At 37.4% G+C, this 24,767-nt stretch overlaps 1 protein-coding gene across 11 annotated transcripts in view; it reads right to left on the bottom strand.

Moving 5' to 3' along the window:
* Positions 1-24,767, bottom strand: part of LOC121327851 (peripheral plasma membrane protein CASK) — a 155,274-nt gene that overhangs the window by 95,717 nt on the left and 34,790 nt on the right. For all 11 annotated transcript variants that reach the window (XM_041272121.1, XM_041272118.1, XM_041272120.1 and 8 more), the window contains exon 2: positions 5,845-5,957. In XM_041272121.1, coding sequence (XP_041128055.1) covers positions 5,845-5,957 — 113 coding nt within the window. The remainder of the gene's footprint in view (positions 1-5,844; positions 5,958-24,767) is intronic.

Genomic DNA, 24,767 nt, shown 5'->3' with positions numbered 1-24,767 from the left:
ATTATTTTTCACTGATAAGCATTTTTTATTCTGTCTTTGTCGATCGCTGACAGATAACACAAAACAGTTGGAATTTTAAATGATTTTCAAGGAACTTCGTATTAATTCACACCGTGGCAATGGTACACTTTAAATCATTTTATTAGTAGGAAGTCGCAGCCATCTCAATCAATACCTGCTGAAAATTAAGTAATGACATACAGTAAGCGGATTACCAAACAAAAGCATAACCAGCAAGACAAAGTTCACTTTATACTGTGAAATAACTAACGTATATCATGCAGGACATCACAAACAAAGGCACAGAATCCAATAACCAGGAAATACCAGTGGCGGACAGTTATCTGACTTCTGCATTATGCAGCGGGTCCTTCAGAGGATTACTGAAAGCATGATTCATTAAACTGGGATTTCAAGTGGGAATGCATGGTTTTAACAAGCAGAGAAAATACAATATAATGAGTTCTGTTTCACTGATAGAAGTCAATGTTTATTGATTCTTCAAGTGAAAATCCTTTCCTTGGATTTTTTTTGAATAAAATGACTGGGACAGATGACAGCGTTGCTTCTCTGCCACTGTGACACCCCAATGCCCCACGGCTGAGCCTTACAGTTAACTAGTTTGTTTTTAGACCTGGTACTGTAGCAGCAGAGAAGCTCAATCCAAAAAGACACTGACCTGACGGAAAGGAAGCCAGCATTGCTGCTGTACTGTAAACCCACTGAGAACAGCAGCTGAGTTCAATCAAAAAGTGATTCAGTAGGCAAAGCACTCCGTAGAGCAAGAAAATGAAACATCAAAACTGCTCTATATTTCAGGGTAGACATCTCCTTTTGGGGCGCTATATATATATATACTGGTGTATGTGTGTGTTGTGTGACATGTATGTATACACAACATATGTGTACATACACACACAGTTCACCCTTCATCAGTACTTAATTAGTCATGAATCATCTTCGTGAAGCAAAAGACGCTCTAGTATATACTGCTATGAGTCTTTTTGGATAGGTCTCTACCAGCTTTGCACAGTAGGATGGTGACATTTTTGCCCATTCTTCACGGGAAAATTGTATTTTCTTTGCTTTATAAAATGCTTCAGAAATGCAACAATCCGGTTTAATAAAGCATGGAATGTTCAAATTAAAAAAGGACCCCACTTTAAAGTTACAGATCATTTAGATTAAACACCATACTGAAGCAACTGCAACACTGGCATTTCACAGTTATTTTAACAGTATTAAAACTTTAAGCAACTAATCAAAATAAATAAATAAAACTGTCCTTGCTAATTTTATAATAATTTTGCCTCAGACTGCCTTGTGACAAAGGTGCAGATGCTGAGCTGCTTTACAAGGCAAGCAGAAGCAGCGAATTCCAGGGGGGTTGTGATCACGTACAGAAGAGGGCTCTCCATAAATCCGTTTCATTATGATAACACTTCATTGGTGACAAGACATCAATACACTGGGTTCTTAAATGACAACTTGGCAGAAACAGACGACACACTGAAAATGCAACTATGAATGCGCAAAAAAAAAAAAAAAAAAAAAAAGCAGGCATCTCGTTATTTTGGACAAACCCGTCTGTCTCCAGACATTTACAAAAACAAGTCATTATTTATTTATCATTTAAGAGCAGAGAAGGGTTATCTATTTTTGACACAGGTTAACTAAAATACAAATTTAATTTTAATACAAAGATGTATGTTATTGGATTTACATTGACAATTCACATGGCATTGCATAAGTAATCTTTCAATGTTGTTACTAATGATTATTAAACTTGTTTAAAACAAAACTACTATAAGAATAAGTAGGCAATCCCGCTGCAGTGGCTTTTCTTTCAAAACCATGATCAACAATACAGTATCAGTTCACAAAAAAAATCTTCCTCAGACAATTTGGAAAGGCTGCAAGTACCTTCACTTGGTTTAGAAGCATGTCTGCAGTAGAAAAATGCAAAGGCAAAATGATTGTGATTGACTGCAAGGTGGAAGTGAATGGACTGTTAAGGTGTGAGGCTAGGTAAGAAAGCCAAACACTACTGAGACTTGTTCTGTACAGGACTGAAAAAAAAAGTGATCATATTAAAATGACCTTTTCCTTCACTTGCTCATAGGAGGAATACAAATATAGCATTAACCGTTGCATTAACCATAACTGTGTAGTACAACAGAAATACTATACCAGGCCAACCTGCTAGATCAGGGTTGGCCAAAGTTGGTCCTTCCACTCCTGTTCTTTGTTCCAACCCTTTTCTAAACTGTTTAATTTAAACAAATAATCCTCCATCCAGATCCTGAAGTAGTAAACTTTTTAATTTACCCAGTTAAACCTGGAGTGGAATGGCCCTCCAGGACCGTGATTGCACACCCCTGTGCTAGAGGATCGACTGCAGGAGTTAGTGAAGCGGCCTGGCCCGAACACACTAAACAAGTGCGGCATCCACTGCAGCTCTTCTCTGCGGATGGTTATTAAGGCTTTAAACTGAAAGCTGCTTTGTTTAACTGCAGGAAGAGAGGTCAGGCTTCTACCACTGGGATAATAAACCACTACACCTAGAATCTGGGTGATATGTCAGATTTATACAGAGTACAATTCCAAATCGACAAATCAAAAGGTCCCACATATCAAGCAGGAGATAAATACAGGTGAAACAATTAAAATGCAAAACACCCCTCTGTGTGCCTCTCTTCCACACTGAATAGTTATGAACAGTCAGGCAGTCTGATCATTCTGTATCCTCCTATATGCATTATTTCACACACTGCATAGTTCCCAATCAATATCTACTTCCTTGATGTTATCTGCTTTTTCAGTGGTTAGCTTCTTTCCCTGACCTGTACACTGTTATAGCGGTGCACAAAAACCCATTACCACGATTAGCAAGTGCACAGAATGGCTTCTGTTTATTTTACAGCTTTGATTTGCCATTGCATGTCAGCATCAAGGACTCGGGAGTTAATGGCTCAATTACAACCAGCATCATTGACTGATCAGGCACAGCAGCGACACTTCTTCCCATCCCAATTCGTTTAAAATCCAGGTTCCTTCAGCAAGCATCACTGATGAAGTGACAGGGCTAATTTTCTTGCACACTAATTATCATCATTAGTATTTAAGGAATCCCTTTTTACAATATGCATACCTCAGTGGTGGAACTGTTTGAACACATTGGATCAGGTACAACAGTACAACACAACTACAGGTATTATCCAATACAATAATAATAATACAAAACCACAACATTCTGTGAGAGAGACTTACTGGAAGTCCCAAACTGGAGAATCACCAACATAGAGATTTAAATAATTTACATGCGGCAATAATTTATTTATTTAAAACGGTGCTCTTGAACTGGCAGAAGTGAGCTGCATTTAATCAACTGATGAGTTGAGAGGGGGGGTGGGGGTGGGATGAAACACAGTGGTGGCTCAAGAAGTACAATAACACTGTCACATCTTGCATTGCTGATGATGCACAAAATGAATACCCCAGAATACCCCTGTGGACTATTTCTCTGCGAGTCGTTTTTAGTTCAAAATCTATCTGATCAGAGATTAAAATAAGGGTGATGTCACCTAGTGTACCTCATGACTCCACGGCACTCTGACACTACAAAGCAGGCATGGCTAATTCCCAGTTTAAAAGGGACAAGACAATATCAACTAAAGCTAGGTGGTGTATATAAATGCGGCAAAGAACAATCCCACCTACAAGTATAAGTACAACCAGCTGATTAGACACAGTGAGGCATGACGGGTTATATAAATGGCATTCAGCTCTTTATATTGCCGAAGATGCAATCATTGGTCTGGAAGGCGTCGCCTTTAAGTTACAGCAAGAGGTAAAATAGCTTTTCTGCTGTAGCTTTGCTATGGCTGTCACGGGTCAATTCAGTCAGAAAATGTATTTCGTAAGGTGGAACACTTTTGGTCCCTTGTACAAGCTTTGCTTATGGTCCTTTGTTCAGGTGCAACAGAAAGGTTTAAGCTTCTCTGCAGAAATCAAACTGGGATAAAATAAATAAAAATCTACAATTTACAGCTACATGTAGCAAACTCAAACAAGAGGGACTTTTAGTACTCAAGAGAGAAAAAGTAACTCAATTTCCCCATTAAAGAATTATGAAAAGCTTTTAACTTCAGCAAATTCATACGTGAATAGCTAAAATTCTGTGTTAACAGCATTTTCTTCCTGAGGACTGCTGGTGATGTCATTCAAATCAATGAAAATGTTCTAACATAATGGAGGTTAAGATCCGCAAGTATTGTACCACCATTAATAGCTCAGAACCATGAGATTCCACTCCTTCAACATTATTGAGTAATAGGCTTCAAATTGCATTTTAACTGTTGTATTTTACTGTCGCTTTGAAGATGTTTGCAGTCAATTTGATAATGGCATTGTTAAAAAAATGGGAGCGTTATTCAAAATCAGTCTTTTTTTAATAAAAAATATAACCTCCCTTTATAGGGTGGCTAAATCCAGTGCATTTATTTTCATAGCAATTCAAGCAACCTCGAAAAAAAAAATTCCATTCTAATACTGCTCTCTAATTCGCTGTCTGATTTAAACAGATAGATGTAGAATTAACACATCTGATTTGTCGTCCTTCTCATTCTTCCAGCTCCAGTAGCACTCACGAGACAGTAATACATTCTAATAACAACTGGAACCCTGAAATACCACGAACATCTGTCAAAGAATAATGCTCTCAAAACAATACTACTCACACCTCCTAGAGGCAAGTGCCATAACTCACTGAGCCACATTGCTGGACCTGCACTGCACATTTACACCCTTGTCAGTCTATTACATTTTACATGAAAAGCTGCTTAAAAGGGGACTTGTCCCACATTTTCCGTACAGTATGCTGACAGAGCAAGAACATCTAAAAACAATCATATTTTGAAGCATTTAAAGTTTAACATCAAAGTCACCAATGAGTATTTCTCACCCACTACAATGAAGCAGAGCCTAGCAAGCCCATTTTTAAATGACCAAGGCTGATCAGTTACAGAGATGGTGAGCCTTGCTGTCTGCTGTCCTGTATCACATATACATTTTTCTAAACAAACAACAAACAAACAAACATTTAAATGCTTCCCATTTCCCAGGTTTTCATTATCCCAAGCTGGGGATGGAAGTGCGACTGTCCGTCTGCATAGATCTCGAGCAGCACTTGTCCAATTCAGCCCATACCCAGATGACAGGTGGCCGGTGATACGTTTATCAGTACTGGTATTACAACGTTAGTGTTCAGCATGTTTACCACTACTGGTATGACAGCGTTAATGTTCAGCAAACACCCAGAAAGCAAAGGACTGTGCTCCATTTTTTCTTTTTAGACCAACTGATTACATTTTTTCTTAGTTCTGGCATCAAGGAATCGTGGCACTGGCCTGAGGAAACTGCTGCGTGAGCAAAGAAGCATGATTGATCTTTGATTTGCAGTCCTACTACGAAAGACTTAAAAGCTTGTTCTTTGTGTTGGCTGATGTTGAGACAGAACAACAGAAGACAAGGCAGATGTGTGCTCTGCAACTTCCTTCACTGTAATACACAAGGATCTGAAAATGTCACGTTTTAAGACTGATGTTCTACAATTGTTTATATAAGGGAGAACAAAAAAACTCCTGGAAACTACTAAAAGCACACGCACAGGACTGAAACACACATGGCATAGCAGCTTGATGCCTTCCAGGTTTTACTATGATCTAGAGACACATCATACCTACAATAAAACCTTGAATGGCTCAAACTGCTATGCAATGGGAGTCATTATTTTCATTATTGTCACAGTTTTACAGACTCTTGAATACATTAATGATGTTTTACCTTCTGTGCTCAGGCCAGGACTGGAAGTAAACTTGGCCACATCCACGATCTTCACAGCAAACTGCTGTCCCGTTTCTCTGTTGATACATCGCCGCACAACACTGAATGGTCCCCTGGAAAAAAACAGAGTTTTTAGTTCAGGATTGAATTGAATTTAACATTTCTAACGGTTTTAAGAAAATGTGCACTACTGAACACTACTGTCGTAGTGCAAAAGACGCTTAGACATGCACTTCTATAAAAATAATTAACACAGTCCATGCAACATGACTTTTTGAGCTGCTGGGCTTATCTGCCAATTCGGTCAGCAGAGTTAACTAATCTTAGTGCCGACTAATTGTTGTAAATGGAGACCTTTGTCTTCACCTGGGAAGGTCAGCGGACACCAAGATAATAATCATTATAATATCCTAACCATTTCTATTCAGACTGGACTCAATGACCAAAATATGGAGCATCCACACCCATGTTATACTGTAGCTTTTAACATTTTCTTTAAAAACTGTAGGCTATATTGTATACTGCATGTCTTGTACTTAACCTCTATGAATTCAAATTGCCTGACAAAATCCCTTGAGTACACCTAGTCAGTAATGTCAAAGTGATTTTATTGAACGGTGGAACTCAGATTATAAAAAAACAAGACGTGGGACAAGGCAGAATGAGCAAGATTTTCACTTGCACATTTATTATACTTTGCAATCAGTTAACATGACATATTCATAACAAAAAGTGGTTGACAACTTTGTTTTGCATTATCTCTGCTTGCTTAATTCCTCTTTGCCAGCCTGGTCTTGCCAATCTGCCAAATGTGTTGCCACTTTTGGGAAGCCCTTCAACTCAATTTGGTGATTAATTATCTGCTTTATAAATGCCCAGCATTGCATAGATCGCTGTTCCAGGAAAGAGCAATCCAGTTTCAAAACATCACCACAGCCATTTGCAGACAACAGGCCCCAAAAAAGAAATAAAAAGTGCTTTACGTTTTATTTTTTAGTTTAGAAATTTGACAACAGAAGTGTTTTTCAGAGTTGGGGTGTGGAGGGGGCGGGGGGCATTTCCAAACACAGCTCCTGATTTGTGGAAATCTTAGCCATGTGTGGCTGAATGAAGATTGCATGTGGCTGTAGCCCACAGTATTCACTGTATAATTTTTTTAGCTTTAGGACTAAAATCAAGGGTGCAGTGGCCAAGTGTTGTAACCTGTTTTAACACAAGTTTGATCTGTGATCTTAATGACTAGTTGTAGCACCTGATGTTGCTGTACAGCGAGTACACACACACACACACACACAAGCAATAGTGCTGACTAAGGACGAATCGGTTCCGCCCACATTTAACCTTTATGGTTAGTAAATCCATTTCAGTTAGATCTCAGAACTACCAGATGCCTCTCCCCTGACTACCTCAGTGTCTGAGTCAGCAGTTCAAACCAATCACTTCCGCTCTTGGGATGGCTCTGCTTTTCAAAAGGGTCAACACAGCAACACTGCCCTAAGAAAAGTCGTACAGTAGAGTATTGAATTCACATATTTTAAAACTGCCACTTTCAGTGTGACACGGATAAGTCCCTTAGAAACAAATGTATATCCAAGGACCAAGTGCTCCACATACTGTAGATTTTCACCTGGTTTAAAGGAAATCTCCACGTGCACTGGATACAGTCTACATAGAGCCTGCTTCTATGGTAGTGTTCTATAAGGAATCAGTGTGTCATGTAGGCATAAACTTCCCAGATGTGAGTGCAATTGTATGACCCAAAATGTCCACATCCATATTCTCAAATGTATTAAGACGACCTGTATACAACACGACTAGTTTCACAGCAATCTTTGTGAATTTGAGTACAAATTAAGGTCATCTATCTAAATAGGGGTCATTACTGATAACTTATTTTTAACATATTGATCCAGAATGCTATAAATATGTGCAGCAAGCCCTGGTTTTCTGGCATCCTGTTGACTCAGATAGGACGAAGATAAAACAAGCTCAAGTGTCTTCTCTTCCTGGATTTCGCAAGAGATTAAGGCTCATCTTGGCGAGAAGTTCTCCGATACAAGGACACCTGGTATTTTGTGAACAAAACAAATGGATAATTCAAAAAAGGGGAAAACCTGGAAAGTGTGGATACTGTGTATACTTGTTAACAGCAATCGATTAACTGGGCACAGAAATTATAATTGTTCGAAAAAATATTGATGTCTGTGCTCAGTGCCACCCACAGAAATTTCAAAAACACAAAAAATGATTTTCATTTTCATTTAAGCTTTATTTTTTTTTACCAGATAAGATGATAAGTAGCAGGCCTAGTTGCAATGATGTTTTTTTTTTCATGTTTTATTCCATACCATTGAGTCCTGCTAATAAAAAAAACAAACAAAAATAGATCTAAAAAATGCTTTTTGGATTACATTTCCAATACCCAACTGGAGTGACCAGGACAGTGTATTCTAATTCCCCTGGGTCCAGAGTAGAATGAAAGCAAGGATGTATGTTAAAAAACAAACAAAATTCAAGATCAAATACTGACCTTTAAAACATGAACTCTGTTAAAACCACAGGGATACAACTGGGATCTATTAGACATGAAAGCAGTGATTATACTGTATAGACAGTTAGTTGTCCCTTATTGGGAAGCAGGTTTAATTTGTTTTCTGCTGGAGTTCCACTTGGGACCACAGCACACACCCTAAACCACAGCACTGTAAAATCAGCCTGCCATACCAAGAGAAGGCCAGCATTATCATAAACTCAAAAAGTTATTGGAAGGGAAAAACTGTAGAGACAGGCAACATGCTATTAGCTAAATTAAGATGACCATTATAAAATCATATTCCCTGAGACCAAAGTATAGGCTATACCACGAAGAGGTTTTGTGTGTACTGTAAGCAGGGCTCATATGCTACTTTTACAAATAAAATCATGGACTTTCAAGCATTTTTCATGACCACACACACATTATAAATTTCCAGGACCAAAAAAAATCATACTATGATGCACACATTTTACAGTCAAAACTGCAACTTACCCCAGCTGTATCGCGGGGCGGGTCAAGACCCATATTTATTTAGAAGTAATAAGACGACAGGAAAGTGGTCAGGTAAGGGAGATTGGAGAACACACAGACACACACACGACTGAGTTGTCTCAGTTTTTTCTCAGTCCAGTTTACATTTGGACAATCCATAGACAGCTGAAGAAGACTGATTTTTTTTTTTACATGCATTGAACTTTGTCAGCGTGGCCTAAAAATTGGGACCCGTAACACTGTGTGCCTACCTTGCCGTTTTCCGCACATACAAACATGCACATCCATTTGCTTGGATTGAGATTTATGGTTCAGACTCTCATCATATAACAACACAAACTGATCTTTGCCGATTTGCTCCAATAACATGGACCTGCAATAGAGAGCAATACCAAAACAAATGGTAGGCACATTTTCGCTCTCTACAAGAAAATTATTTCACTATTTCACTGTCTGGGAACATTTTGCAAACGTGAGACTATTTCCCTCAATAATACTGCACATTGCAGTGTATGTAAACAGTAAAAGCAACTAAATACTCTACTTTTGAAAATGAAAACTAAAGCCAACTCTCAAACCTGTTGAAACAAAAAGCTTGCATAAAATGCATCTCCAGGAAGTCAAGTTGGCCAAGGTGACACAAACAGGATTTTTCACAACACAGACATTCATAGCACCAGAACGTAATATTCTAGTTCCATCTGGCCACCAGGAAGGCTTAACCCCTAAATACCTCAATACCTGCAGTGTGCTCCTCTGCCTCAGGAATTGTTGGTTTCCTACACCTCCAATGCAACTCCCTGGGACTTCTGAGGAAAATACACTTTCCATTTCTTTTACTTGGACGCACTCTACTGGAAGACTAAGCATGCCCTAAAAGGCACCGGTTATCCAAATTAGTAAAATCTTTTTGGATTTCGAAACAAAAAACCTCAGGATGTCAAGCTAACCAGATCATGTTTCAAAAATAGTTATGTTTAGATAAATGCCAAGAAACACACTAAGGTTTTCCACCTTATACCTGAGCACACAGGCAGGTCCATCAAAATGTTTCTGAACAACAGCAGACGCATCTAGCAGCCAATGCCAAGCTGGCAAAGGGTTACAGTTTTCACAGCTGGCAAGCAAAATCAGGATACACTAATGGGCACAGCAGGATGCGCCAACAGTCATGTCTAGATGCCGTGCATGTGACTCCTTACTAGGTACAAAGTGACAGGGTGTTGGGTTAAAACCAGGAATTCAATTAGCCCTATTTTATCTGTGCGAGAATTTGAACTACCCTACAAGGAAAATTACACAAAAGGGCAAAACTCCCATTAAGGCAGCATAGTGGGAACCAAAAGAAAAAAAAAAAGGAAAAAACCAGACAAGTCTTCACTGAGTGCACAATAAAAAGGTTTTCTAAAGCATGGTATTATGTGTTGACTAATTCTGCAAAAAAAAAAAAAAAAAAAATCATTACTTAAAACTAACAAATAAATAAATAATGTAATTGAAATACAAAAGCAAAAACAGTTATAGCAAAAAATCTATATGAATTTTAATGAAGTCAAAATTCACTTACCAAAATAAAATCATGTGTGTAATGTGTTGATACATTTGACCTGTAGATATGCCTATAAAACAGACAATACCAGAACCTTTCCACCAATATTAGCCTAATGCTGAAAGTAACACTTGCAGCTGCTAATTGGTCTGTTGGGCCTGGAAGATTACATCAGAGAAGTTCTAATAGTTCCACACAGGATGCATGTCTGTATGCATCTCCTGTAGCTCTGTGGTTTGCGGTTTCTAGTTTAAAAGGGGGGTGGTATTCTTATCATGCAAAACGGGATATAATTGGTCCCTTACTGCAGGGGTCCTCTTAATATGTTGATAAATTGTTTGCTGGTGTGAAAAGCCGTCAGCCAAAACCTTTAAAACAAAATTGAAGCCTCAGGTCAGGCCAGCAAATGGAGGCCTTGATTATCAGTACTAGCATTATACAACAATGCACACTGGCTATTCAAAACCCAAAGAATCAAAACCTAGAGAAAATCAACTATATTTGACCTACAGTTGTAGGCTTCCTACACACAAATGAACCTAGTCTACTGTGTATTTCTTGTTCAATGTATTCTCTGAGCAATCAAAAACCTCAGCTGTTGTGGGGAGCCAAAGGGTGGGGATTAAAAAGAAAACACCCACACGAGTGACTAGTAAGACAACATACCATAACACCCTAAAGGGGTATGTATATACAATATATTGACTTAAATGAGGGAGCCATTGCAAGCAGGCAAGCATGCGTCTGACAAGAGCAGTTGCAAAATCTTCTTTCAGAGAAAAGCTATTGCCACAGGGATGAACTGTCACTCTGACCCACTGATCCTCCTGGAGCAGAGACAAACACAATCATCCTTACTACAGATCAAGCTTCCAGTACAAGTGTCTACTGTGGGATCAAGCTTACTGTGACATAATGAAAAGTCTAATGCAATTTTCCATTTCCCCTCCAAACAGGATTAGATCACCCCTTTGCCACCACAGCACTGATAAGTAAACAATGTAATCCTGAAACAGTAGATGCAGAGTCAAGCATTGCAAAAAAACAGTCAATGGCAGCACACCAGTTGAGACCCCTTGACCAGCAGTAGCCCTCCTTTGAATTTGAGCATGCAGGATACTGCATAAACCTTTCGTTTAAAGATTTCTGACACTGCCTGATCTTAACTCAAATTCCAGAGTAGCCGACAGGGTCATGACATCTTCAATGCTACCCCAGTGGAGCTGCTCTGTATATAACTGGATCAATAAGCCGACCCATCAGCGAAAGCTAGGAAAGACTGCAAGCTTTAATTACACCACTATTTTGTCTGTTCACTTCTTGAGAAGAGTCATTTTACAGTCCTCAAGACTATTCTCTGTGAGTACTTGGATGTTAGTTTCTATTAATTTTTAACGCATGATGGAAATTCAGTTGATCTTGATTCTTCCCTTAAAAATCAGATCTACATCACGGTGTCCTGAAGGGAAAGACGAGACACACACTAGCTGAGCGCAGACCCCCAAAAAAATATTTCAACCACTAAAGGGACTGAGGAAATGTGGTGCCAGTCTGAACTCCCTCTATTGGGACTAATTCGCCACTGAAACCCTTTAGAGAGTGGCCTTTATGGTGATTGAAAATGCAGGAATTTACTCTGAATTACACTAAAACATTTATGTTTTTTTTTTTTATTATTTCATAGGAGCAGCAACATCTAACACAGGTCATGTGGGAGGCAGTCAATACCTCTTTGCCGGGATGTCACTGTGAACAAGATTTCTATTCTCAAGTATGGGGATTTTTACTCCAGCATTTTTTGCCTTGAAAAGTGATATAAGTAACTTAAAGAATGTTACTTTCCAGAATTAAATCACGTTTAAGGCAGAAACATATTTTCTTTTACAGTGTGTTCTGACAGCTTGAAAACTAAATATCCATGTTTTATATAATATGTGAAACAAGAACACATTGGAAATGTGAAAACACACAAGCCAAGTTAATCAAAAGTGCCCAACCATTTAATGTGGAGATATCAAAAACACAAGCCAAGTTTCAAGAAACCATTGGGGCAACCTTGCCCAGCACAAAGCAAATAGGCACAACTGTAAAACCGATGGGGGCCAAAGCCACAATGTTCTTTGTTTTGGGGGAAATATCCACACAAAATGTGTAAGTGTGAAACTGTAGGACCAACAGTACTTTGGAATACAGCCGGCTGTTTTGAGAATAGTATTGAAACTTGTTTTTAGTACTGTATTCAGTTAATAGTTTTTCCTTTTTTTTTTTTTTTTTTTTTTTTTTAACATTTAAAAAAAAAAAATTGTGAAAGCAATTAACAGATATGTATGTGCATAGAAATAAAAAACACACGCAGTGCTTCACTTGTGTGAATCAGTTTTACACTTAATGTACTTGTATACAACGCTTCAGTACTGCTGTCAGAAGTGCTTTGCAGAGCGATGTTACATACAGTGTAAAAAGCAGGTTTGAGGCTATCAGAAAAATACTAATTTTTAAATAAACCTTTAGAGTGCAATATATGTACCCTTATTGCTGTTGTTGTAAATATCTGAACACTCATTAATACAAACCATTGTTATGATACCCAGCTGTTCAGATGAACGGGCTTCTGCTGTGTGTTATTCTTCGTTAAATATTTAACTGTTGTTGAAACGATATTGTTTATTCTGGCACTTTTTTAGGAGGGGGTGCACTGATATTGTAACATTTTCATGTTTAGGAAGTAGTTTCAGGGAGACAGTGTTGAACTCTCAAAATGTTTGTTTTATTTTAAACTCCTGACAAACTGAACAGACAATAAGTCCTGCAACAAAGCAATTGTCAGGGTTGTTCCAATATATTTTTTACTTTGAAAGTAAAAATAAATGAAAGCATGACAACCTTTATGTACACATTTCTTCACTAATATACAACTGAACAAGAACCATTGAGTATTTATTTTTGTTTCATATAGTATTAAAATGACAGTGTTTATTTCTGATAGTGAAAGTAGTAAATATATCATGATGGATAGAAATAAAAATGTCTGTACTGATTTATGTATTAATTTATTTCAATATGTATTAATGTATTTATTTCTGTTTTAGTTTTACCAAATATATAGGCTATCTTCTTCAGCATTAGCTAATTCTCAGAAATTAACGTTCCTTTTTGTAAAGTGGGGACCACAAATAGTGTTACTCTCATCAACAAGTATCGAGAGGAAATCGTACTACCTTGCCCCAACAGAGACCACAATGAGCGTTACTCTAACAGGAAACCAACATTTTTCAAGAGAACAAGATCGGAATCTCAGAATGAAGATGATGATGACGACGAGGACTCACAAAAGTCACCAAAATCTCCAATATAACAAAGTCCCAAGACTTTCAGCTAGCTTACTTCATCTTTCAAAATACTGCTTGTCTCAACTAATCGGTTAGCTCTGATGACAGTTAACACAACACACTTGCAAACTGAGGTCATAGGTTCAAACTCCACGTATACCAGACCTTATTTTTTATTATTATTATTTATATAAATATTGTTGTAGCCAAATGTTACATTTAAAACATAAATAAATAAATAAATTAATTAATTAATATAAATGATATAGACGTCACAATAAGTGTGTTCCCTAGTATAGGTCCATGTTGACAAAACAAGGTAACTGTCATTAAACCCGGATGCCCTGTAATTAATATGCATATGCGTGAATTAAAACTCACTGGGGTCGTCAATTTATTATTTTGCCTGCGATGCTTGCAACTAGTCCATTTTAAAATATCAATAAGTCATTTAATATAAATTATACAGATGTCACAATAATTGCGTTTCCTAGTACATTTCCATGTTGGCAAAACATGTTCATTGACATTAAACTCGGATGTCCTGTAATATACATATGCATGGATGAAAGTGCCTGGGGTCTGCAAAAAAATACATTGGGAGAAAAAGGAGGAGGAGGAGGAGGAGGAGGAGGAGGACATTTTTACCTTACTTTGGAGACTAACTTCGGGCAAGGAACTACCGTTCGTCTCAATGGAAGATAACTTTTAAACCTAACTTTAAATACATGTTAAAATTGTATGAGTCTTAAACCACATAAAAAGGTAACAGCAAAGCACTTAACCCATTATCGTAAATCATTCTCTAAAGCATGAAAGATTTACATCTCGCTCCTCCTTCAATAGTGCATGATATTAAAGAGTAAGTAGAGGGGTTCCGAAAAATATCTTTTCATTGTTAAAAGACAACTTTTTACACTTATACCTTTAAAGTCTGTTTCAAAGCTCTTTTCATAATGTCCGCTCTAGTCCACTGATAGTGTAAGGATTATTGCCCACGTTGTCAAACAGGTAACACAGCAATAATGATCCATGATGTGGTACGGAACAGAAAAGACACAGCACAGTATGGGGTTTTTTTTTTTCAGTTTTGTCTCAGGCTGCTTTTTGTTTTTTGTTTTTTAAAATCAATGTTCCTGCAGTGATTTAGGAGGTCAGATCTCAAAACCCAGTGCACTAGAGCGACCGTTTTTAAAAGAGTTTTGAAACAGACTTCAAAGTTATAAGTGTAAAATGTTGTCAATATGTTAATGAAAAAATAAATGCCAGGTACATTGTTTAAACAGTTGTAGCAACCTGTGGGGACATAACATTATGTTTTTCTGAACCCCGCTACTTATTTTTTAAGATGCCTAAAAAGCCACAGGTACAAATAAAAAAAGGTATTTCGAAGGCATTTAATTTAAATTTTGTTTCCCTCCAGTGTGTGGATCAGAAATGTTAACTTCAACCTATAACTACAAAAACACAGAAAATGCCATTTCTCAAGGTGACCTGCAGCACTGTACTAACTGGTACTGTCTGTGGTATCATCCTTAATTTAGATAGAAGAAAATTAAACTAAAAGTCTTAGTCAATATGGCTACAGTGATGGAAACCAAAAAAAAGCTGGCGACACACCACCTTTCAATGTAAATGACTCTACCACCAGCAATCAGCACACTATTCCCAGGGGGAGTGGGAAGACGGCGGTGGGAACAGCACTGATGCTAATGTAAGAAAGATCAGGCCAATCGACCCATGACATTATCAGCATGAAAATGTATCACCCTGTCAGGGAAGAAAAAAAATAAATGAGTCTCCCTCCAGTGATTATTGCTCTTCTCCTGCCTGCACAGACGCACTCTGCCCCATAATCACATTCTGATACCTTTATTTAACTGACCTCCTAACCCATACAATGTCAAGCCCATTAAATAAAAAAATAAAAAAAAGTATATAAAATCAAGGAGGGCGCAGCACACAATTAAACTTTCCAATTCCACAGGCACACAGCTCGCAACTGCTACCATCAAGCAAGCCATTCACGATGGGGATTTCATTTGCTGTTATTTAATAAAGACGCTCATAAGAACAGCCTGACTCAGCAGATTAACAGTCCAGTGCAGAACTCGAGAAAGCAAGGCAGCCTTGGCTCCACTTCACAGTACAAGAGATTTGGTTATAAATCCACTCAGGGCTCGAAACGAAAATGAGATTAGAGACACTGGGTCCTCCGATGGAAGCAAGCAATGCTAAGGCAAAGGGGAATATTCAGGAGAGGAATAATACAACTAAGAGCACAAAGACTAGCAAGAAACTACACAGGACCTTAAATTAACTGCTGCTTTGTGCAACAGTTGTTTCTTCACAACTCAAGACATTAAAAGTTTGACAGCAACCAGCAAGTTTTATAGTTTTACCCAAAGCTGCCATTTTAGAAGCCGCGCTCTTCAGCGATTCAGAAAGGAATACAATTTTCAGCCTGTCAACAAGAAACTACTCAGGACTGCATGGTTACTCACTAGTACGCTTGCTTCAATCCCCTCTGAAAATGTGCTTTTGCCTTTACGTCATAAAAACAACAGACCTTGTTTCTCAAGATGATTAAAATAAAATATAATAATGTATATATTTAATTTGTGACTTCAATTGAATGGCTATTAAATTCAGGGCGGTGGTCAAACATTCGAATGTTTGTCAGGCAGCACTCATCCAGTGATTGTTTTTTATAAAAAAAAAATTCTGTTACAGAAACCGTTTGACAATGTGCGAATACTATAAAATCACACATTAAATCTCGCTCACATGCAAAATTCGAATTTTTGATTTGTATAATGCAGATAACTAAAGCAAAACTCACTGTTTTAAAATCCACTACCAAATCATTATACGTAGCAACTCTATATGGCGCCACTGCTGTGCATTAGAGCAGGGTATATTATGGCAAGGGGGGGGGGGGGGGGGGGGGGGGGGGTGTAAGTTGTATTGCTTCAGTAAAATATGTACTGAATACCTAGAATACAAGACAAAGAAGTGCTATAGTAGTACAAGTTTGAAACACTAAAACTAATAATTATTTTAATTTTGAAAACTGAGCACACACACCCCACCCCACCCCCCAGCTTGTGTTATCCACAGGCAGAACTTTAATTTCTTCATTCGCCAAGACATTGTATAATGAAAGATGTATTGAAAGAAATGTCTCGAGAACCCTCTGCTGTTTGAAAATGTTTTGTTAAAATGCCCTTATGACCAAAAAAAAAAGCTGAATGCAAACAGTGCAAGCGACTCTTGATGCATCATGGAGGCACAGCCATTCTCCAGGGTCACTTGAAAAGTGTAAGTTCATAGTATTATTATTATTATTTTTAGTTTCAGTAGTAGTAAAATGTAACTGTGACTGAATCTGCTTGGAACAGTGACTGTTAAATAAAGCTTTGTTTTGCCTGTCAGCTGCAGTTCTTTTAATTGGCAACAATAAAGTGCTGCTGTAATGCAAGCTTACTGTATATATAGCAAGCAGCATCATTTACGTGTACATTATGAAAAAATGATCACTGTTCTATATAACATTTTTAGACATTTTTATAACATGTTCCGAACCTTCAAAAGGTCAAAATGTACCCTTTGTTACAGGCCTAATTCAATTATATATTAAATTTAAGGTCTAAAAGGATCATTTAATGTATTCCCAGAAAACCTAACCAACCTGATGGCTCAATTCATCCTCCTTGCAAAATAACCAATTCCCACTTCTGTTAAGTGTCTCTTGGGTGAACACTACAGTACCTTTACAGATGAGCATCCCTACAGCGAAGGGTCATGCAGATTGAGGAAGCATGCACCAGGACTGCCCTGTCTCCTAAATCTTCCATGACAGGATAATCCCCTCAGGACAATCTGGAAATCACTTTACAACAAAAACCACCAATCTTGACTGACTGACTGGAATACTGCATACTTTGTCTTGTGGTGTATTAAAAGAAGCAAAAAAAAAAACAAACACACCTCTATCTTCCAGATCTCCAAACAGTAGCCATTTTGATGTTGTCCCTGGTATAATGGCCATGACTGCTCAGGATGTTAACTATCAAACTCTTATTATAAACATTTAATATCCTCTGCTGTCGCCCCTACTCCAGTTACACAACACAGTTTCTGTGAACTGCCAGGCGGTTACTGTTGGAATAGTAAATGCTTTGATCACCCAAAAATATTTCCTTGGTGCAATCGTCACTGTTAATGCTACTGACACACGACAAGTTCTGCTTAGTAAAGCAGTGGCCCACTGATGAAGCAATTCAGTAGTTAAAACAAAAAAACGCACGTCCAGGCTGTGCAAAGAGGCCACACTTTGCTGGGGACCCCGAGGGGGGCGTCACACTGGCGCTGACACTCCCGGGGTGGTGGGATGGAAAAACGGCAGGGACTTATTCTCCTCCTTGCGCAACAGTTATGCAAATAAACTGAAACAATGCATGGCTTGTGATTAACGGTGCCTCATTTCTTGGCTATGAAATAGGAGGAAATGTACTGGAATTTGAAAGGGTCGAATTCAGTAGTGGGAATTTAATACATAACAGTATCTGAATAACAAACTCCAACAGTTAATGAACTTCAGAAAAAACAGATGCTCCTATAGAAAGTCTACACCCCATTTCAAAATCTTTACCTTTTGTTGCCTTATAGCCTGAAATTAAAATTCATTAATAGTTTTTTTTTTTTTTTTTTTTTTTTTATCTACACATCCTACCCCACAACTTCCAAGTGAAAATTTTTTTTTTTAGAAATTTGTAGAAAATTTATTAAAAATAAAAACTGAAATAGCTTGGTTGGATAAGTGTCCAACCCCCTTGTAATAGCAATCCTAAATTAGCTCAGATGTAACCAATCACCTTCAAAATGGCCTCCACCTGTGTTAAATTGTAGTGATTCACATGATTTCAGGATAAATTCAGCAGTTCCTGTAGGTTCCCTCTGCTGGGTAGTGCATTTCAAAGCAAAGACTCAACCATGAGCAAGAAGGCAGATGGGTATAAAAAAAATATCAAAAGGCCTTGAGTATCCCTTTTAGCACGGTCAAGACGATTATTAAGAAGTGGAAGGTGATTGGCACCACCAAGACCCTGCCCAGATCAGACCGCCCCCCAAACTGGATGACCAAGCAAGGAGACTGAACAGAGAGGCTACATGCTTTTATGGCCATGACTGCTCAAAGTGTGCATGTGACAATATCCCAAGCACTCCATAAATCTGGCCTGTATGGTGGGGTGGCAAGAAGGAAGCCATTACTCAAGTAGATAAATGGAAAAAAAATCCTCATTTAACCGAAACTAAAATTTAGCATGAAACTGAGGCACAGACACAACAAAATGTGAAAAGAAGTTCAAGGGGGTGTAGACTTTCTATAGGCACTAATACATAATTATATATATATATATATATATATATATATATATATATATATATATATATATATATATATATATATATATATATATATATATATATATATATATATATAGCGCCTGCTGACTATCTTTGGACAGGCAATCTAAACCTTGATGGATGGGGCATGGTAATCAGAAAATGCAAGATTGCTGCAAAATAGTTGGCATGTAAAAAGGAAATTGATGAAACTCCATTACACTCTTTGATTACCACAATTATCAGTGCAACATTTATGTAAATAAAGAACATACACCTGCCAGGGTTCATAATTATAGATGCAGAGGGTTTGTATGTTTTGTTAGCTTTGTTTAAAACACAGATAAGAACATGCTCTAAGGACATTATTAATTCTTTGACGTGGCTAATTTCTAGATTACAGAAAATTGAAAACTCTTTCTGCCTACAGTACAGTGGTGCGATGCATCTATGAGAATAATCAGAACTGGTTTCCTGGGTGCCGGAATATAAAACAGCATCCTCGCAAACCCAAACCACGTGCATTCCTGTGGTTCCTCTCATTGTACCGTTTACACTTCAAGACAACTAGATTACTAGCGATGCTCAGCAACTTAGCTTCAGCAGCCCAAGTAAAAGACGCAGTATTGATCGCAAGGTCATGGTCTACTCGCTCAGATGACAGAATGTTACCACTGCAGTACTGTATATGTACCATCATGCACTATATTAAAAGCACCAAATAAACATACAAACATCTACCTTTACAACAGCTGATGAAAAGCTTTACATAATAGATGTTTTATTTTAGTGCTCAGATTTCCAGTTGAAACTATGGTTCTTCCCTACCTTTGAAAAATAACCAAGCTGTAACCTCTGGAAGTGAATTAATAAATCTGAAAAGCTGTAGTCACATAGCCCTGCTGACAAGTAACCTCCAACCTTATTTGACACAGTGGTTTGTCCCAGAATCAAGAAGCCACAAGAAAAATATCTGTGCATCATTCTTTTTAGATTACTGATGCAGTGCATTAGTGAGTGATTTTAAAGAGACTAGCATGCATCACAGAAACAGGTGATACAGGGAGGTATAGGAATAGAACTATTCAAAAGAATGAGGCAAATAATTGGAGTGTTTTAGCAGGAGAGTACCTGAAATTTGTATACAGGTCAATGAAATCCAGAAGACGAAGACAAAAAAAAATAAATAAATAACCGTATACTGTATAGTTCTTCTTGTTTAAAACACCAACACAGCCTATATCTTCCATGTGCATTTTTCCAATAAAAACATTTAGACAAAACACACACACAAACTTTTCTATGGGGCTACAAAAACACATGGTTTCCTACAACAAAATACTGCTTCGCATGAAAGTGATGTGTTTTCTGAAAGGGCCTCTCTATACTCACATCCAAACACGTTATTCCACAAATTGCGTCACTATAATAATTTTCCACTTTTCATACATGCCAGCCCCCCTGGGTATGGTATCCAAGCAGCTGAAATCAACACAGACAGGATTGTTATTTCTGTACAAGCCGCACATCTAGGAGACGTCGCTGTATTACCAGTCATGCATAAAACAACAATACGACGAAAAGACCAAAACCGTAAATAAAAAAGTCTAGGAGGAGACCGAGTCTGGCCCCTGGCAGGGATCAATAACATAAAATGACAGCTATTCCATAATTATTTAGGCAGAAAGAATACACTCTCTGTTACAATTCACTTCAGAGCCTTTATTTTCTGTCATGTTGATCCATTGAAGTGCAAATAAAAGTTATTGACCAAATAAATACTACACTTCTGTTCTATTCACAGGCAGGAGCAATCAGTGACTATACAGCAGGCAAACTTGTTAAATACCTCAGCCTCATTTCATTTACAAGTGTGTTTGTGCAACAGGCAGTATTGTTTGAGTTAGCTTTGTACAGCAAGCCCAGGAAACATGAGACAACTTTCAGGCAACTGCTGAAGCAGCAACATGTTTTTTTTACAAGGCTGTTTACATTTAGTTGTGTTTGTTTTTTTTAAACTTTGTGGCATAGGGAAAATTGTCTGAAAATATCAGACAATGCTTGATAGGTTGCCAGAAACACTTTAATAAGCCTTTAATAAGACTACCACACATTCAATACAAACCACAACAATTAGCCTAATTACATAAATACATTTTGCCACAGTTATTTTATCTAAAAGAATAATTTGTACCTGTTAATCTTGTACTAAGAAATAAGCACAGTACACAAAAAAGAAAAACGGACGTTCTAATATGTACAGTACAAGCTTTTGTTACTTTTCATAAAATGTCATGTAAAGAAAAACAAGATCCTGGAGAGAGTTAATTTACCTTTCTAATTTCACTTGATTTTAACAAAGAATACTCTGAATTACAGAAACTAATAGACTAACAGAACAGAAACTCTAGACTGGGACAATGACGAAGACAACCAGGCCTTCTACAGTATAGAATGTGAACTCATGATAATGGATGCAGGGCAGTATGGAGTACACAAGCACAAGACCCCAACTGAAAGTACCATTGCAATTGACTGCAAACCTAGAGGAATACAAACAGAACCAGTAGTAACAAGTTGGGCTGCAATGAAGGGCATGCTTTTACCTTCAAAGGTTCAGAACATTATGGAAGGAAGGCTCAAACCTTCAATGGCACCAATTTGCATAATTTTCTGGTGACGTTACCATTATAGGTAATCCATATAAATGGAACAAAACATTCACATGTAGTTTAAAAATATGTTATATAGAACAGTAATCACATTTTAATAATTTAAATAAAAATGCACGTTGTTTATGTACACGTAATTGATGGTGCTTGCGATATATACAATAAGCTTACATTGCAGCAGCACCAACTGCAGCCAACTGGGGCAAAACAAAGCTTTATTTAACAGTCACCGTTCCAAGCGGGTTATCGGTCAGTCACATTTTACTACTACAAAAAATATTAATAATAATAATAATAATAATAATAATAATAATAATAATAACAAGACCCCAGAGATTGGTTATGCCTCCATTGATATGAGTCGCTTGCCCAGTTTGCATTCAACTTTTTTTTTTTTTAGTCGTCTGGGCATTTAACAAAAAAATCCCAAACAGAGAGGGGTTTCGAGATATTTCTTTTAATACAGCTTACGCTATACAAAGCTTTGCTGTCGAGATGGCGAATGAAGAAATTAAAAAGGTTTGCCTCTGGATAACACGAGCTGGAGGGAGGAGGGGCGGACGGTGCTCAGTTTTTTAAATTAAAATTGTTAGAGTTGGTGTATATTTTGTATGTTCCAAACATATTCTACCATAGCACTTCTCTTACAGTGTCTTGTACACTAGGTATTCAGTACATATTCAGTACATAAAATAGCAGGAGATGCATCCCTATGCATGATAAAAATGCACGACAACCAGGGTTCCCGCTAAGCTTTTTAGAATCTGAGAAACTTGCCATTTTGACAGAGAAAGTAAATTGTCAGTGAGAAACCTTCGGCCATGCATTAACTCTTTTAATGCTTAACTGGTGGCCTGCATAAAATTGCTTTATACTACTGCATAAAACACTGGTGTCTGGATTGCCTTCAATTGTAACCATCTTTAGGGCTACTAATTGTTCCATTCTTGGGAACACCACATTCCGTTTTTCAAAAATGGACAATTCCATTTGTTAAAATAAATTAATAAATACTACCACTACATACATACACACACACACACATATATATATATATATATATATATATATATATATATATATATATATATATATATATATATATATATATATATATATATATATATATATATATATATATACACACACACACACACACACACACACACACACACATCTGATGATTGGTTTTTCCAGCAGGACAATGCTCCATGCCACACAGCCAGGTCAATCAAGGTGTGGATGGAGGACCACCAGATCAAGACCCTGTCATGGCTAGCCCAATCTCCAGACCTGAACCCCAATGAAAACCTCTGGAATGTGATCAAGAGGAAGATGGATGGTCACTAGCCATCAAACAAAGCCGAGCTGCTTGAATTTTTGCACCAGGAGTGGCATAAAGTCACCCAACATCAATGTGAAAGACTGGTGGAGAGCATGCCAAGACGCATGAAAGCTGTGCTTGAAAATGAGGGTTATTCTACCAAATATTGATTTCTGAACTCTTCCTAAGTTAAAACATTAGTATTGTGTTGTTTAAAAATGAATATGAACTTATTTTCTTTGCATTATTCGAAGTCTGACAACACTGCATCTTTTTAGTTATTTTGACCAGTTGTCATTTTCTGCAAATAAATGCTCTAAATGACAATATTTTTATTTGGAATTTGGGAGAAATGTTGTCAGTAATTTATAGAATAAAACAAAGATGTTCATTTTACCCAAACACATATCCATAAATAGTAAAACCAGAGAAACTGATAATTTTGCAGTGGTCTCTTAATTTTTTCCAGAGCTGTATATATACACACACACATACTTTTTTTTTTTTTTTCAAATCAAAGTTTTGTTGCTGTAACAGGAAGTAAAGCACCTGAAGACGCTTCAAACCTGTCATGTTTATAGACATCACTTGGCTCATTGCTGGCATTAAAATAAGCAGGAAAAACCAAGAATTATATTACAACAGTTCAGAAAACCAAAATGTCCAGCACAGTTGTGAGAATCATATTTACAGTCTTCCACTAACACAGTAGATCAGTTCTCAAATAAAGGTGTTTTGAAAAGACCTGTTTAGCTTATTGCTGGCATTTACAATAACAACAAAAAAAACTGAAACAGTTTAGTCACAGTCCAGCAATGTCATGCGAGAGTAATCCTATGTACAGGACTCCACAAATTAAGTTTAGCATTTTACTAGCATTATAATAATAACCAGGATAAAATGTGAAACACTGATAAAGGCGTGTTGACTGACTAGTTGCACTAAAACAGGTTCACTGCTATGTACTACCCGATAGTAATGTAAACGCATAATTAATCCACTCAATTGTTTCTTTCCTAATTCTGCAGTGTTTTTGCAAGACTTAAAAAGAGGCGTGTCTCCAGACAGAATGTCTTGATGAAACCAAGGTGTGTAGTGTAACGACTACATCCTTTACACAGTAAAATGATCTATTTCCTTTAAGGATTATAGCCTACAGCTAGAAAAATAGTTTTCTTCATCGTCAGAAAATACAATTCAATTAAGAAATGGCCACGGTTTAAAATTGCTAATTATAGCTTCATTAAATGCAGGTAGTGTGGAAAGAAACAAACTAAACAATAATGGAATACGCAATTAATTTAGCTTACTTCGGGAAAGCTCCGCCTTGAGCGCAGTACTTTAGGTCTTAGTTTTTGCAGCACAGAAGAATGCAGTACTTTGCCTTTGTTGCCATCTTATTTACTTTCTTATTCTCTACGTGTTTACGACTGGCATTATGATATTTAATGTACTGACTCGTACATGATAACATGAATGACAGCAAAACTTTTATATCACACCATCCTCACAGATAAGATTTATTTTTAGCTCTGTCTTACTGAAACATCACTTTTTTTTCTTCGTTGGTGCAGCCACCATGTTGAGTTGAGTTTCAGCAGAGCCTTGGAGT

The sequence above is a fragment of the Polyodon spathula genome, chromosome 15, assembly GCF_017654505.1.
Source record: "Polyodon spathula isolate WHYD16114869_AA chromosome 15, ASM1765450v1, whole genome shotgun sequence".
NCBI classification, from domain to species: domain Eukaryota; kingdom Metazoa; phylum Chordata; class Actinopteri; order Acipenseriformes; family Polyodontidae; genus Polyodon; species Polyodon spathula.
Note: the sequence above shows the minus strand (reverse complement) of the source record. Positions and strands in the feature narration are given on the sequence as shown.